Source organism: Diabrotica virgifera, chromosome 1 (genome assembly GCF_917563875.1).
Source record: "Diabrotica virgifera virgifera chromosome 1, PGI_DIABVI_V3a".
NCBI lineage: Eukaryota > Metazoa > Arthropoda > Insecta > Coleoptera > Chrysomelidae > Diabrotica > Diabrotica virgifera.
Window position 1 is genome coordinate 206,401,311 of NC_065443.1, and position 16,675 is coordinate 206,417,985.

The following is a 16,675-nucleotide window of genomic DNA, read 5'->3' on the forward strand; positions in this document are numbered from 1 at the left end:
AACTATATGACCCATTAGGATGGATAGCACCAGTAGTAATTCAGGCGAAAATGTTCATACAAGAACTTTGGGAGCAAAAGACCAGTTGGGACAAAGAATTAACTAGCGCGCAACAAAGCCGGTGGAAAGCATATCAGGCACAATTAATAAATCTTGAGAGAATAACATTATCCAGGTGGAACAATTTAAATAAAACAAACAGAGTAGAACTACATGGATTCGCAGATGCGTCTCTGAAAGGATATGGAGCGGTTATTTATTCTAGGGTATTAGACCCGGAAATTAAAACAAATCTATTGATAGCAAAATCTAAAGTCGCACCATTGAAAGGGAAAACGACATTACCAAGATTGGAATTGTGTGCCGCGGTACTATTAGCAAATTTAATGAAGAAAACCCTACAAGCATTGAACAGGGAGAACATGGCAATATATGCATGGTCGGACTCAACAATAACCCTGGCTTGGATAAAGGGATCATCAAAAAGATGGAAAATGTTCGTCGCCAACAGAGTAGAGGAGATAAAAGGAGTTATAGCGCCAGAAAATTGGCATAAAGTGGATACGAAAGAAAACCCAGCGGACATCCTCTCACGTGGAAGTACCGCTTCAGAGTTATTAGAAGCAGAGTTATGGTGGAAGGGACCAACTTGGCTAACGAGTAAAAAAGCACTGAGGTTACCGGCAGAGGATATACCTGAAACAAATGAGGAGGAAGTCAAAACGAAAGTAACGACGCACATGGTAACGATAAAGGAAGACATATGCGAGAGATTCTCGAATTTAGAAAAAATGAGAAGAGTGGTATCATATTGTATGAGATTTGCAAACAACTGCAGAAAGAAGGACAAAACTCAAGGACAACTTACAGTCCGAGAATTAGAGGAAACATTGTTAAAAGTGATAAAACTCACACAAATTAACAACTTCAAGCTAGAAATAAATAAACTGGAAAAGAAACAGCAACTAGACAGGAAAAACAAATTAGCATCATTGGTACCGTTCCTGGATAAACAAGGAATTCTAAGAGTCACCGGAAGGCTAAGGCACACGAAGCTACAGCACGCGGAAAAACATCCTATAATTTTACCTAAGAACAGCGCATTAACAAAGTTAATTATATCGGACAGTCATACAAAAAATCTACATAGCGGACTACAACAGACATTACAATACATAAAGAGGAAATATTGGATAATAAACGGAAGAAGAACCGTGAAAAGTCAGTTAACTAAATGTATAAAGTGTAGGAGGTATAAAGGACAAGTAGCACAACAGTTAATGGGAGACCTGCCGGAGGACAGAGTGAACCCGAGTCATCCTTTCACGAATACAGGGATAGATTACGCCGGGCCGATAAAAATAAGTACTACGAAAGGCAGAGGACAAAGGAGTTATAAAGGATACATTGCAGTATTTGTGTGTCTGTCAACAAAGGCAGTACATCTTGAGGTAGTAAGTGATATGTCTACAGATGCATTTATTGCGGCGTTCAAAAGATTTACGGCACGCAGAGGACAGTGCGTCAACATTTACAGTGATAACGGAACCACATTCGTAGGAACGGCAAACTTACTAAAAAAAGAAAATCAAAACCTAGAGGACGAGATAAAACAAGGATTAATTGCACTAGGCACCCAGTGGCACGTCATACCTGCATATGCGCCACACTTCGGAGGATTGTGGGAAAGCGCCGTGCGAATAATAAAATATCATCTGAAAAGAATCATAGGGGAAACAGTACTGACATATGAAGAACTGAGTACGGTGCTAACACAAATAGAAGCCTGTATGAATTCGAGACCATTATGTGAATCATCAGAAGACCCAGAAGGAAAAATAGCAATCACACCAGCTCACTTCCTTATAGGGAAAGAAATTGTATCACCGAATCGGGAAGAAGAGCTCACGACGTACTTGAAGATGCCAGCAAGGTGGCGAATATTGGAAAAAATAAAAAGGGATTTCTGGAAGATTTGGAGGCAAGAGTACCTGCAACAGTTACAACAAAGGAATAAATGGCATAAAACACACCCAAACATAAAAAAAGAAGAAATAGTCATAATTAAGGAAGAGGATACACCTCCAGGTAGATGGCCACTAGCAAGGGTAATAGAAACACACCCTGGAGCGGAGGGATTAACCAGAGTAGTGTCAGTGAGAAAGGCAAACGGGAAAATAACAAAAAGACCTATACATAAGCTGATAAAATTAGAAGAAGAGAAACAGGAAAACCAAAGAATTCATCAGGATCAAGATGGAAGAAAATATTAATCGCAATAATGTTTTTAACACTATTGAAACCCATGAATGCAGAACTGTATAAAATATATAATCCGGAACCAGGGTTATTTACTGAAGACCTTGGAGAGGTTTACATAGATCGAGGAACATTCCGAATAAAAGTGCTAATCGAAAAAGGAAGAGTTCAAAAGGAGCATCAACTGATAGGAAGTATGATACAAGGCATACGGGATCTGTGCCAAGAGACAAAAATCGTAAATTGTAAGGAGATAATAGGGAAGTTAGAGGAAGGACAAAGGAAGGCGGAGTCAATAAGTGAAGCGTTGACAGTAGAAATAAAAGGAAGAGAAAAAAGAGGAATATTAGGCACAATATTAACCTCCATATTTGGAGTGAACGACGAAGCCTATAGTGACATTGAGACACTAGACAAAAACCAGAGAGAATTAATAAAGGGGTCACAGCATCAGGCAAAGATAATGTTAGAGACAATAACGTCAATAAACCACACGGAGATGAGGATAAATGAACAGATGAACAAGTTTAACAAAGCACTATTCACAGGCCTACAAGAAATATCAAAAGGACTCAATGAAGTAGAAGACAAAGCATTAAGACTAGAAACCGAATATAGCACGTTACGAATACAAACCATAGCATTACAAGTTACGGAGTTCATAAACGAATATATTCAATTTTACGAGGGAATATTAAACCTGCACTACAACCACGGCCATTTCGTTGATATAATAAAGCCGGGTCAAATAACCAAGTTAATAGAAAGAGCGGGGAAGATACTACCACAAGGAGTGGAAATACGACGACAACCCATTATAGAAACAGAGGTCAGCCATGACGACAAGTATATAAAGGTCATCGGCTACTTCATAGTGACAGGGAGAAATAATTACAGCATGCTCAAGATCACCGCGATACCACTTAAGGTCGAGGGGTCAGTGTTGCATTCGTTTGTCGCCCCAAGAAATCTACTGATTGTAGATTATAACACTCTCCACTACTTCGAATTGACCGCAGAAGATAAAGCAAGATGCTTACAGCTGGCACGGGCACAGATAGCGTGCTCTCCAACGGCCGTAATGAACATGGATACCAAACCAAACTGTATACTGGAAGAAATTTATGAGCGATCTAAGAATAGCACATGTCCAGTGGTTACCCGTGCAATACATCAAGCTCAGTGGAGTAAGATGGGTACACCCAACCTTTGGTTAATAATCACACCGATTCCGATACACCTGTCCATTATCTGTGATGGAAATCGGAACGAAAGAGTTCTGGAGCGAGTCTCATTTCTGAAACTCTCGCCCCGATGCATCGCCCAAACGAAAAACATTACATTACTCCCCACTAGCAGCGGGGTGGAGACAGCGATAACCAGCTACCTGAAGACTCCGATCACTCCTGTAGCGCAGTTGCTGACGATGCCAAGACATCTGTTAAATACGATTCAACCCACACACATTAACACACAAGGCGATGAATTCCGTACTATACTATTGGACGAAGAAAGTCTGGAGCAAGAAGTAGCGCATACGCCCTGGCGAAAGATACATGAGTCACATTGGACTTATTTAACGGCCACCGGGGTCATTACTTCGATTGTGGTGATTGGTCTGCTCATATTGTGGAGATACTGTCCTGGTATACGAAAATGTCGCTCAGGCAAAGCACTTAGGCAGACACCCGACCACGAGGTAACTTCTTTAGCTCGTAACCGGAAAGACGCCTCCCCGTCGACTTCCAAAGCCGACATCCCCCTCAACACTTTTTCATCTAGTAGTCCCAATTTTGATCTAAATATAGAGTCGGACGGTGAAAGCTAAGTTAACAGTTGGAAAAATATTGATTATTCTTAAACTACTTATTAATAAATTATGTATGTTGTCATATTGGAGATATGGTTGTTATATTTTATATTTATGTTATACTTGTAAACCTCGAACACTGATACTTGGGACAGCTTCCGGCGGGCAGTATGTCCAATAATAAATATTCAGAATTCATATTCGATATTGAACAGAATTATTTTATCACCCAGTAGACCGCACGAATTTATTTATTTTATATTCACGCACGTAGATTAATTAGTTTAGATACAAATTGGTCAATTATCAACAATATAATTTGGAAATGTCACGAAACTGCTGACAAAAGTAGAATTATTTACCTTAATTAGATATACAAAGCACGGGGGACTAGCGTCACCTATGACCCAATTTAAGCTTCTATAAAACTAGGCTCTTGGGCCTAGAAAGAGAGTTCTCATTCAGTCTTCAGCTAATCGCGTATCATTTATCAGTTACAGTGTTCGGCGGTTCTCCCGGGATTGAAATATATCCTTGTGTTCGTCTATATCAATAAACGTATTTATCGCTACTCACGTCTTTTACATCCTACGTATTTACACAAAAGTTCTTTCTGGTACATCCTTAATCTGCGACTTTTACAATTTATAAGACCGCAGACGACGAATATAGAAAACAAAAAGGACTCCTTGCAATCACATTCTGTTTTCATTCGTCTAGGAAAAGGACAGAAGAGGAACTTTCTAGTACTCAAATCTGAGTAAAGATAGCAAAGTAAATAGATGGTTTTGCTTGTTTTCGATTCAGAGGGTTGCATAATCGCTGGACAGTGGTTTCCACCATTTCAGGCTTCCTCATCAGCGCTAGCATGCACTCCTTTATGGATTAGAGGAGATCATGCTAGCGCTGTTGAGAAAGCCTGAAATGGTGGAAACAGCTGTCCAGAGATTATGCAACCCTCTGAATCGAAAACAAGCAAAACCATCTATTTACATATCAGATTTAGTTTCTCTCTCTCCTGTCGTTTCCCCATTACTGAGGATCGTGATTTCTTCCAATATTCCTAACAATGTTTATCCATTGGTCTCTATCTTCAGCTGCTCTAAGAGCTTCGCAGAATGAGTTTCCAGCTGAATGCTTTATTTGGTCAGATCATCTAGTTGGTGATCGTCCTGTTGATCTTCTTCCCGGAACGTTTCCAGAAACAATTAATCTCTCCAAACTGTCGTCACCTCTGCGAACCACGTGACCAAAGAATTGCAGAATTCGTTGCAGACATATTGTGGACAGCCTTTTTTTAATATTGAGTTGATTTAGAATGGAAACGTTTGTCCTATGAGCTGTCCAAGGTATGCGCAGCATTCGCTCAATTTTTTGGCGCTCGCATGCGCGAAGAGTCCAAGTCTCTGCTCCGTATAGAAATATTGAGAATACAAGGGCATTCACCAGTCTCATCTTGATATTTTGAGAGATAGATCTCTCTTTCCAAACTTTAGTTAGGCGACTCATCGCATTTTTTCCATACCAATTCGTCTCCGAACTTCTGCTTCACAGTTACCATCGTTAGTTATACTAGACCCGAGATAGACAAAGGTGTTTACTATCTGGTATTCCTGTAATATGTTAGTCAGTTGAATAGTGTCAAATCTGTCGACCACCATTATTTTTGTCTTAGCTTTATTGATTTTCAGACCAACTTTATTGCTTTCGTACTCAACTCTTCGCAGAAGATCAAACATTTCTTGCTCATTTGCTGCTATAAATGTAGTGTCATCAGCAAATCTTAAATTGGAGATTTTCCTATTAGCTACTGTTACTCCACCGGCCAATCCTTCTAAAACCATCCTCTTGACATGTTCACCATAAATGTTAAATAAGTCAGGTGACAACACGCATCCTTGTCTAACACCTCTCTCGGTCTTGAATTAGTTTGAGAACTTCTGATCTAGTCGTACTGTCGCTATATAAGACTGGTACAGATTTTTAATAAGTGTCACCAGGTGCATGGGTGCGCCCATTTCTATTAAAATTGACCACAGATTTATCCAGCTTACACAATCAAATACCTTTTGGTACTCAACGAAGCATATAATCATAGGTACTTGAAATTCTCTAGACTTTTCAATGAGTTGTCTCAGGTTCAGGATTTGTTCCCTTGTACTTTTACCCTTTACAAACCCCGCTTGTTCCTGAGGTATTTGGTAATGTAGAGAGGTTTTTAATCTGTTTTTGATGATATGCAACAAGATTTTACTAGCATGTGTTATTAGTGACAGTGTGCGGTAGTTTTCACATCTGGTAGTAGTTCCTTTTTTGTGTAGTGGGATATAAATGAAGGTACACCAATCAGATGGCCACTTTTCTGAATTCCAAACAGCGACACAGATAGAATGGATGATATGTAATCCTTTGTCACCTAGTAACTGTAGTATTTCACATGGTATTGAATCAATGCTTGGGGATTTATTTCTCTTTAGTGATTTAATTACATCTTTGACTTCAGCGAGTAAGACAGTAGGTTCTCTAGGGTAGTCAGAAGGCCACTGATTTTCTGCTGATACCTTGATATTTTTATATAGCTCGCCACAGTAGTTTCGCCATGTTTCTAATATTTCATCAGTATCGGTCTTTAAATTACCTTCCTTATCTATTACAGACCACGTTTGAGGTTTAAATTCTCTGGTAAGGAGTTTGATCTTCTGGAATAAATCCCTCGGTTCATTTCGACAGCCATGTTCCTCTATCTCTCTGCATATTTGAGAGATGTAATCAGCTTTATCTTTGCGGCACTGTTTTCTGATTTCTCTCGATAACGCTCTGTATTCATCGTTTGTTCCGTATCTAGTTTTATGTTATTTTCTGCGTTGAATCACAGTCCACGTATTATCGGATATCCATGGCTTACGGCCAGTGGAAACCGCTGCCTCACAGTCTTTTGCAGCCTCGATTACCTTATCTTTGAGATAGATCCAAGTGCTCTCAGGGTCACTATCTACTTGATCTAAAGAAAGAGTATCTTTTAGATTTTGTTGGAAGTCATTCATTTTTGATGGATTTAGAGACATGACTTTTCTCTGGGGTCTTCTTTTGGAGACTTTAAAACGAAGTCGAACGTTCAATACCGGGAGTTGATGATCGCTTCCACAGTCTGCGCCAGGATATGTTTTACAGTTGATGGACGACGACTTCGATCTTGATCTTATTAGGATGTAGTCTATTTGATTCCTTGTTCGTCCATCTGGGCTGCGCTATGTGTATAATCTCCGTGGATGATGTTGATATAATGTGTTTGTAATTGTAAGATGTTGTTCTACACAGAACTCCACTAGACGGTAGCCATTCTCATTTCTCTGCCCCAGTCCATTTTTGTCCAGGACTCCTTCAATATTTTCAGTAGATGACCCCACTTTGGCGTTAAAATCTCCTAAAATTATGACGAGTTCACGATTCGAAATAGCGCGAACAGTTTCTTCTAGACGACCATAGAACCTGTTGATGTCTTCTTCTTGTGCAGCTGTTGTACCATACCTGGACAAGGTGTAGAGTATTGGATTTTATAGAGATTTAGTTTCGATCGAGCATTTATGTGAAACGTCGCATTTGGAAAAGAAATCCTATTCTTACGACCCTGGGAGGGCTAAGGATTGCATTGCAGCCCAAACAATTTCACTCCATATTATAATTTCAAAATATTACATATTTTTGTCCATGATAATGATATGTTTTTATTTTGTTTTAGAAGATAAAACTCTTTTTTTCTTTATTCTCTACGAAGTTAATTATGGGTATAACGATAACAACTCGGTCCATACCCAAAACAGGACTCATTAAATCTGATTGTAGAAGCTTGTAAGTACAAAAACAAACAGCAAGAATAAAAAACAAAGTAATTTTAAAAACAAATCTATTTAGGCAAAAGTACAAATGATCAAAAACGTCTATGATTACTTAACCACCACTAGAGATAGATATAAATAAAAATTTAACAATTGAATACCACTAAACCGCCCGATAAAGAACAAATCTTTCTTTCCGAGAAAACTTTTTTAAAACTTTCCTACACAACCTTTTTCTGTACATTTCTGTGCAGTTTTTCTATTATTCTCTCGAAAAACCGATAGATCTTTCTCTTATAAGACAGCTAAACATTAGAAACTAAATATCACGTTTACATGAAAATATATTCACATTGATGATTTACTGGTATATTATAAGGTCACAGATTATTTTTCCAATAAAAAACTTTTTTATTCAAGTGTAAATTCATCGAAATATTCTGTTTTGAATCAATTCAATATAATCTTAATTTTCATTTAAAATCGTCTTTATATTTTTATACTATGCAAAATGATATTTTTGTAGCAGTTAAAAATGATTAGTCTTTTTTTCTATTTTGAAAAGAATTCTAGATTAGTCTTCCTTATTTGTCTGGCAATCGTAAGCAATCATACACTTGCCTATTTCCTCACAACATATTCAATAGCCTCATTTTCTACAGAAATAAGTTCATGGCATTTTTACCGCCATCTACCAAACTCTTTCACGTTTAGTAGATGGACGTTAGGACAGACAGAAAACGAAAAATAGTCTGTGGCCATCATTTGGTACATGTAGTATTAATTATATACTAAGGTGGACACAATTTCCAAAAATATTAACATCATATTTTTAAAACAGCCACTATGTTCTTAAGTAGAGCAAAATCAATTTATTATCTTGGGTAATTTTTCGTTTCTCGGATATTGCATCAGGAAATGTGATATTAAGTAGTAAAAATAGATTTTTTTATTAGATACGGTAATGATATCAGCAAAGTTGGATAACAAAGTCTATATGGCGTAATAACTAGTATGTTATACTCTTTCTATTGTTTTTTTTTCTTGTAGAAAAATTATAATATTTATTGCAATTAAATTTTTGATTCTTCAAAGCTATCTTCAAAAATGAGGTTTCTACATAGGTATCTTATCGTAACTGATACTTCAAATTTCAAACTTTTCAGACACTGAACCTCTCTAGAGGGAATAGAGAAGCGTCCACAAGTGGTGAAAACTAGCTTATTATTTATCCCCGGAAAATTTACTATGATTGAAAGCAAAACCACCTCGCAATAAGTAAACGACAGGTCTTAAACGGAAAGGAACCGTTGTCGTTCAAAGAAGAAAGCACGAAACCACTTTATCAAAGCTGCCATTTTTTTCGCCTTTTATTGGCCGTTATTTTTGGTGTTGACCATAGGCGCCCATACCCAAGAGCAGGGGGGGCCGTAGCTCCCCTAGCTTTTCGGGTGCTTCAAACTATATATTGTTATCCATAGTGTACAAAATGTAATGTGCAAAATCTTCAGGTCTGCCCCCCCCTGAAATTTTTTATATGGGCGCCCATGGTGTTGACATTTAAATTTCTTAACATTATCCATTATGTGAAGTTATACAGGTGGTTTAGCTCAGAAAACTTCTTCTTTCCTACGTAAATTCCTCAGAGTGTCTTGAACCTGTGCTAAAAATTAACAAAAAGCAAAAAATCTACCTGCCACCTTTAGATTAAAGACATATCAAAAGTTAGGGAGCAAAACTGATTTTTAACGAACAGTACGAGAGAAGAAGACCAACTTATCATATGGAGTTCCAAATTTCAAGATATGGTCTATAATATTTTAAACAGTGTAAAAATCTCATGAAAGTATTGTATAAGATGCGTACGCAAAACTAAGTGTGTTTTGTACCCAACAGTAATAAATTGATTATTTATTTTGATTCACATCAATTTTTAAAAATTTAAGTGGCAAATCTAAATGATTTAGGTATACAAAGACCAAAATTCGTGTTCCAAATCAAATCACTGGTCTGCCGGCAGACGATGAAACAGTTCAAACATACATGGCTGGATAAGTTACCATTTAGTTTTACCACTCGTTCAGAGCAAGTCACTTACGATTTTTTTATCAGTCTCTTCAATATAACTTAGGGTTTTGTCACAGATACACACAATTTGTAGTCGTTAAAGTCTTTACATAAATAAGATATATTTATTTCAAATTTTAACATGAAAATATCAAGGTTCTATGTAACTACACATATATTACTTACAATTTTTGTGTTCTGAGATTCATGTCTCAGCGTTACCGGATGTTCTATCAAAAGTTTTTAAATGCTAAACTATTAATAAAATTAGTAAAAATTCCAAATTGTACAAGTAACATCCGGACGCAACTCAAAAATTTTAGTAACATTTTCAGTGTTTACTACATTCACGACTACTATATATTGTTTCACTATCATTCACTAGCATTCGTATTAATAATCTTTTTTGTACAAGACCGTGGCGTCGTCATAGTCTTCTTTACGTTGGTCTTTGTCTCCCCATCCCCAGATTTCGTGGGTTCCATCTCCGGTACGTTGTACCCTTTTCTTGATCATGTCAATGGAGACAGTTCTGAGATCGTAAGCCCAGCCGATCTTGGCGAAGAAGTCAATGAAGGCTGATGAAAAATTGGTACTGTATTTGCCTAATTCGGAAGTTTTGTAGTCCCATGGGAAGGTGTGGTGGTAGTTGTGCCAGCCTTCACCTAAGGCGAAGACCGAAACAGAGACGTTTTCGGAAGGGTTAATGAATCTGAAATAAGACGAAAAAAAAACATAAGTAATTGTATGATTCTGAAACTATTGTAAGTCACAATCGATTGTAATAAAAATTACATGTTATATTTGCTATTTGACGTTTCGATTTCCACTCTAGTCAATACCAGGAAAAATCCAAGAATTGGTCACACATGGACCTTACACTAAAAGTAAAACTAAAAAAAGAATGTGTGTGTACTTTGTACGCACGTAATAAGTTATACTTCTATTATAATATAATCTAACTTCATATTATGATTTCAACGAAATCAATATACCTATCTACTTTAAACAGTTTTTTGTATTGTATTTAAATATTAAACTAATTTTAGAAAGAACAAAAAGAATACCAAAAATTAAAAAAAAAAGATATGACTTTGTCAGGATTCGAACAGGGGACCTCTCGATCCCTAGGCGAATGCTCTACCGATCAGCTACCACCGCTTTTATATTCAGTCGATTATTTCTCGGACATAATTACAATCACGGTGACAGATACATTAATTGAAAATAAACATTTTTAATAATACTTATAAGGAGGAAGACAAATGCACAGACATAAAAATTATAATAAATATATTTACTAAAAACACTAATAATATATTCTTTTCACGCACACCTTATGTGCGCTACATAACTTAAAAGATGTAGCGACTAATACCATACTGTCGGTGTGCGCATGCACCAGGGAATGTAAAAATTCACCCTCGTGCCTAAAGAAGTATAACTTCAAAAATAATCCATACACACGACTGGAAAGCAGAATATATAAAACGAAGAAGAACACTAACACTCCATTGCATTAGGAGGACCCATACCTATATGGACAAAAATTACACAAATAAAGTAACCCTCAGACCAATACAACAACAAGGGTTCTTCTTGTAACAAACTGTCAAAATTCTTCCTAGACATAGAACAGCCCTCAGCAAACAACACAACATTTACAAAAAAAAACAAACTCACATTTCTTGCCAAAAATAGCAGCGATAGATTACAATCCCAATAATATGCTAGTTAGTTTCGATATCACCAGCCTTTTCACCAATGTGTCATTGGACTATTGGAGAAAACTTTAAAAATAATAAGAGCTAGGCTAAATAACGTAGACAATTTTTAGCTCAAAAATACTGCATAAAGCTAAGAAACACTGAGTCAGACCTTTTAACAAGTCTGGCTTTATTAAACATGGAAAACTTAACTAGCAAATATTGGAGAATAAAAAATTCACCACCACTAACAGATGCATTCATTGAAACCAGGAATTATACAGATTTACACAACAGTAAATTATTACCAATTTATAAATTTCCGTATAAAACTTTGATAAAAAAACCAAGAATCATACATAATTCCTAAATATACAGAATCAAATCATTTAAATAATATTTTAGTAAAATCTATACTGAGCGACTTTGTGGATTATACAGTAATTTACACAGATGGTTCTAAAAATCAAACAGGAGTAGGATGTGCTATGTATGTGCAAAATACCCATCAACATAATAATTATAAATTATCTAGTATTAGTAGTATTTTTACAGGTGAGATTATAGTCATCGAAAAAGCTCTAGAATGGATCAAAGAGAATAATATTGAAAAAGCTGTGATAATAACAGACTCCAGCTCTGCAATATATGCAATTCAAAACACGGATTTTAATTCATACAAATCAAAAATTTTATGTAATATAAAAATAATTTGTCTAAAGTGGAAGTAGTATTTATATGGGCGAAAGGGCATGCCGGTATACTGGGTAATGAGAAAGTGGATGAGTTGGCCAAAGATGCAATAAAAAATGGTGAGATCCTAACTCAGATCTTATCGACAGATGCAATAAATGACGTCAAAGATAGAATAAATAAAATATGGAAAAAACAATGGAAAAATATTTCAAGCATATCAAAAAATTTATATTTTTCTTTACATCAAGAACTTCCTCCGCCACCTGAATACATATTTAAGTATAACCTGCCAAAGCAAGATATTTCTACTATCGTCAGATTAAAAACTCGACACGGAAAATATGAGGCACATCTGCACAAATTAGGAATAGTTAATTCATCAGTCTGTTTTTGTGATGTTTCGATTAGAGATTTGAACCATATTTTCTTTGAATGCAAAATTAACGAGATATATATAAATCAATTGTATTACAATTTACCACAAACACAAGTTCATTTTCCAATTAGTATAGAATATCTACTAAGTTGTCATAAAATGGAAATATTTAAATTACTCATAAACTACTTGAAAGAAACAAATATAGTCATTTGAGTCAGATAGGTGGGAATATAACAAAACTAATAAATTGAGGTAAAAATAAAAATAAAAATCTGTGGCTAACGGACCCGCATCCAAGCCATTTTTTCACACACACACACACACACACTAGGCTCAATAATAAGCCATAAATGAGAGAGGGACGATACAGTAATAACAAAAACCAAACTGAATGTATAAGTTTAAAGCAGCTACTAACACTCTGCACAGACATATTATCTTACTACATATCAACAAAGATTTTGGATTAGCCATTATCTCATCTTTACTAGTAGATATTTTCATGTAGAAATTCGAACATAACATTGTGACCAATAACCCATAATATGGAGAAGTTATGTAGATAATGTGTTCTCCATTTGACCTCACGGACCAGAACCACTGAATAAATTTATAATAAACATCAACAGCTCTGAATGTGTTAATCACAAAAGAGGATACAGGATATAAGTCGGATAAGCAACCAGTTTACATAAAACTAACCCACGCTACCACTCGTCTCTACACTGCTGTATCAGCACCTGGAGAGTGAAAACTTCTTTTCTAGTTCCAAGTGCTTTCTGAAAGCCAAACTAAGATCTATCAATATTTGACTCACATTTATCGTAATTATTCTATGAATGATCTTGGTGAACGGTGTAGTCATGTGACTGATCAAGAATATAAGTCGGTGGTAATCACAGAGTTAGGTATTTGGTTTCTTCGGGATTGTAGCAAATGTCGACAGCAGCCAATACTCCGGGATTTTCTCGCTTTTATATAATATGTTGTTAAAAAGTCCAACTAGATTATCAAGGAATTGTTTGTCTGCTTTATGATGTTTAGTATTCCGCAGTGTATACATGGTCCGAACCTTTTGTCTTGGTGTTTTTTAGTCCTGCAATGGCATCTTCTACCTTTGATGTAAGGAGATAAGGTTTTGTTTCTCCTTCTCCATATAACTGATCATTTTTATATGTAGAATTTCCATGTTTCCGATATCCTTGATGGCTCCGAGATAAGATTTCCATCACTATACATATATATATATATATATATATATATATATATATATATATATATATATATGAAAATTACTAAGTTCTCGGGAAGAACCGCGTTGAGAATTTATAACTCGACGTTTCGGCACCCTTTTTGGAGCCATTATCAAGAGGGGTATGGTTCCGTTCGAGTTCGGGGTCTCAATCTGCCTACTCCCCTCACTCGTGACGTACCAGTAGTGTCTTGTTCTCTAGGAGAACGGTCAAGCGGCACTGAGGTCTCAATCTGCCTACTCCTCAGTGTCGAGTGACGACCTGTCTTCGCCTGTGTAGCTCCTTTTATACTCTCAGTGCGCGCGGGAACTGTATGCGCGGGAGAGGCCTGAGTGGGATCGACTGACGTGGGGATTCGCCGAAGCAGCGGTCGCCATGTTGCCGGCAGTCTTTTGGCGTCATCGCGTGTGTTTAGGCTGTGAGGGCGTTTTTCAATTTCGATGGCTTCACGGATGATTCTCGATTTTAAGGAGCGGACAGGGGCGATGGTTTTTGCTTTCTCGAAATCTATTTGGTGACCTGTCTGAATATGATGTTGGGCAAGGGCTGAAGTAGTGTCGGAATGTTTTACAGATATGGAATGTTCGTAGATACGGTTTTGGATTCGTCGGTTTGTCTGTCCTATGTATGTCCGTGGGCAACTGGAACAAGGTATCTCGTAGACACCATGGTCTTCATTGGGGATTTGGTCTTTTACGGATCTGACAAGATTGCACAACTTGGAGTGAGTAGTGAAGACGGTTTTGATATTTAGAGGGGTAAGAATTCTACTAATCTTGTCAGTGACACCTTTGATAAAAGGTAGAAAGATTTTGGGTTGATCGGGCGGCAAGTTTTCTTTATTAGATGGAATGGGATTTAGATGTTTCTGAATGCTCCTATTGATTTGGGTTTTATGGTAGCCGTTTTGTAAGAGTGTTTGCCTTATTGAATTTATTTCAGATGGTCTGTGATTGTCGTCACTAAGCCTTATAGAGCGAGAAACAAGAGTGTTGACAACTGAACTGAGTTGGGCGGGGTGATGATGTGACTGGGCATTGAGATACCGATTTGTATGGGTGGGTTTTCGGTACACGGAATAGGAAAAACTGTGAGGTGGCTGTTTTTGAATAAGTACATCAAGGAATGGTAAAGACTCCTCAGACTCAACTTCCATCGTGAATTGAATACTGGGGTGTATTCCATTCAGGTGGGAGAGGAAGAGATCTAACGTATCTTTACCATGGGGCCAAATGACAAAAGTGTCATCAACGTACCGTAACCAGCAAGTGGGTTTGAGATTTGATGATGACAGGGCTATTGTTTCGAAATGCTCCATGTAGATATCAGCTATTACGGGAGAGAGAGGGGATCCCATTGGGGCACCTTTGATTTGACGGTAGAATTGATTTTGGAATGAAAAGTATGTGTTAGACATGCAATGTTTTATAAGAGATAATGTGTCTTGGGGGATTTGATGTTTGGAGTCCAAGATGGAAATGGTTTCATCAATAGGAATGTTGGTGAATAAAGAAACAATGTCAAAACTGACTAGAATATCTGAGGATGAGATAGAAATATTTTTCAGAAGATCAATGAAATGGAAAGAATTTTTGACGAATGACAAGGCGTTTTCGGCTAGTGGTTGTAGGGATGAGGCGAGATGTTTTGCCAATTTCTGAGTGGGGCAATTGTATGCACTGACGATGGGTCTTAGAGGAACGTTGGGCTTATGAATTTTTGGAAGTCCGTATATTCTTGGAATTCGGGACGATTTTTCTCTGGGTGTAAGAGATTTTTTGATGTCTGGAGGTAGAGTGGACTTATTTATGATAGATTTGGTCGTTTTTTCTAGATAGGTAGTGGGATCGTTTGGGACTCGTTTGTATTCTGTAGAATTAAGAAGTTCGGACATTTTGTCGAAATAATTAGAAGTGTTGAGAATGACGGTGGCATTACCTTTGTCTGCCGGAAGGATGACGATGTCAGGGTTGTTGTAGAGTTCTTTAAGGGCACGTCTTTCTGAAAGACTGATATTTGTCGGTGGGGGTTTGGAAGTACGGAGAATTCTGGCGACATCTTGTCTGGCAATTTCGGCTTGGTCGGAAGGAAGATGAGAAATAGCTTCTTCAGTTTGACAAATAATTTTCTCCGTTGGGATTGAAAGAGGAGTGACAGAAAAATTGAAGCCTTTAGACAGAGCTTTGGTAGCTGAATCGGATATGTTAACATCTGAGAAATTGCGTACAACAGTAGAAGGTTGTTGATTTGAAGGTGGCTGTGGATTTTGATGAGCGATGAGTGTGGCTAGTCATCCTTCCGGCAGACAAAGGTAATGCCACCGTCATTCTCAACACTTCTAATTATTTCGACAAAATGTCCGAACTTCTTAATTCTACAGAATACAAACGAGTCCCAAACGATCCCACTACCTATCTAGAAAAAACGACCAAATCTATCATAAATAAGTCCACTCTACCTCCAGACATCAAAAAATCTCTTACACCCAGAGAAAAATCGTCCCGAATTCCAAGAATATACGGACTTCCAAAAATTCATAAGCCCAACGTTCCTCTAAGACCCATCGTCAGTGCATACAATTGCCCCACTCAGAAATTGGCAAAACATCTCGCCTCATCCCTACAACCACTAGCCGAAAACGCCTTGTCATTCGTCAAAAATTCTTTCCA

General features: G+C 37.2%; 1 protein-coding gene across 2 annotated transcripts in view; it reads right to left on the minus strand.

The window, feature by feature from the left end:
• Window positions 1-7,956: 7,956 nt before the first annotated feature.
• The window catches only part of LOC114336446 (acyl-CoA Delta-9 desaturase), a 154,422-nt gene continuing 145,703 nt past the window's right edge, over window positions 7,957-16,675 (minus strand). For both annotated transcript variants that reach the window (XM_028286807.2, XM_028286810.2), the window contains one exon: window positions 7,957-10,684. In XM_028286807.2, the coding sequence (XP_028142608.1) occupies window positions 10,366-10,684 (319 nt within the window). In that variant the 3' untranslated portion in view covers window positions 7,957-10,365. The remainder of the gene's footprint in view (window positions 10,685-16,675) is intronic.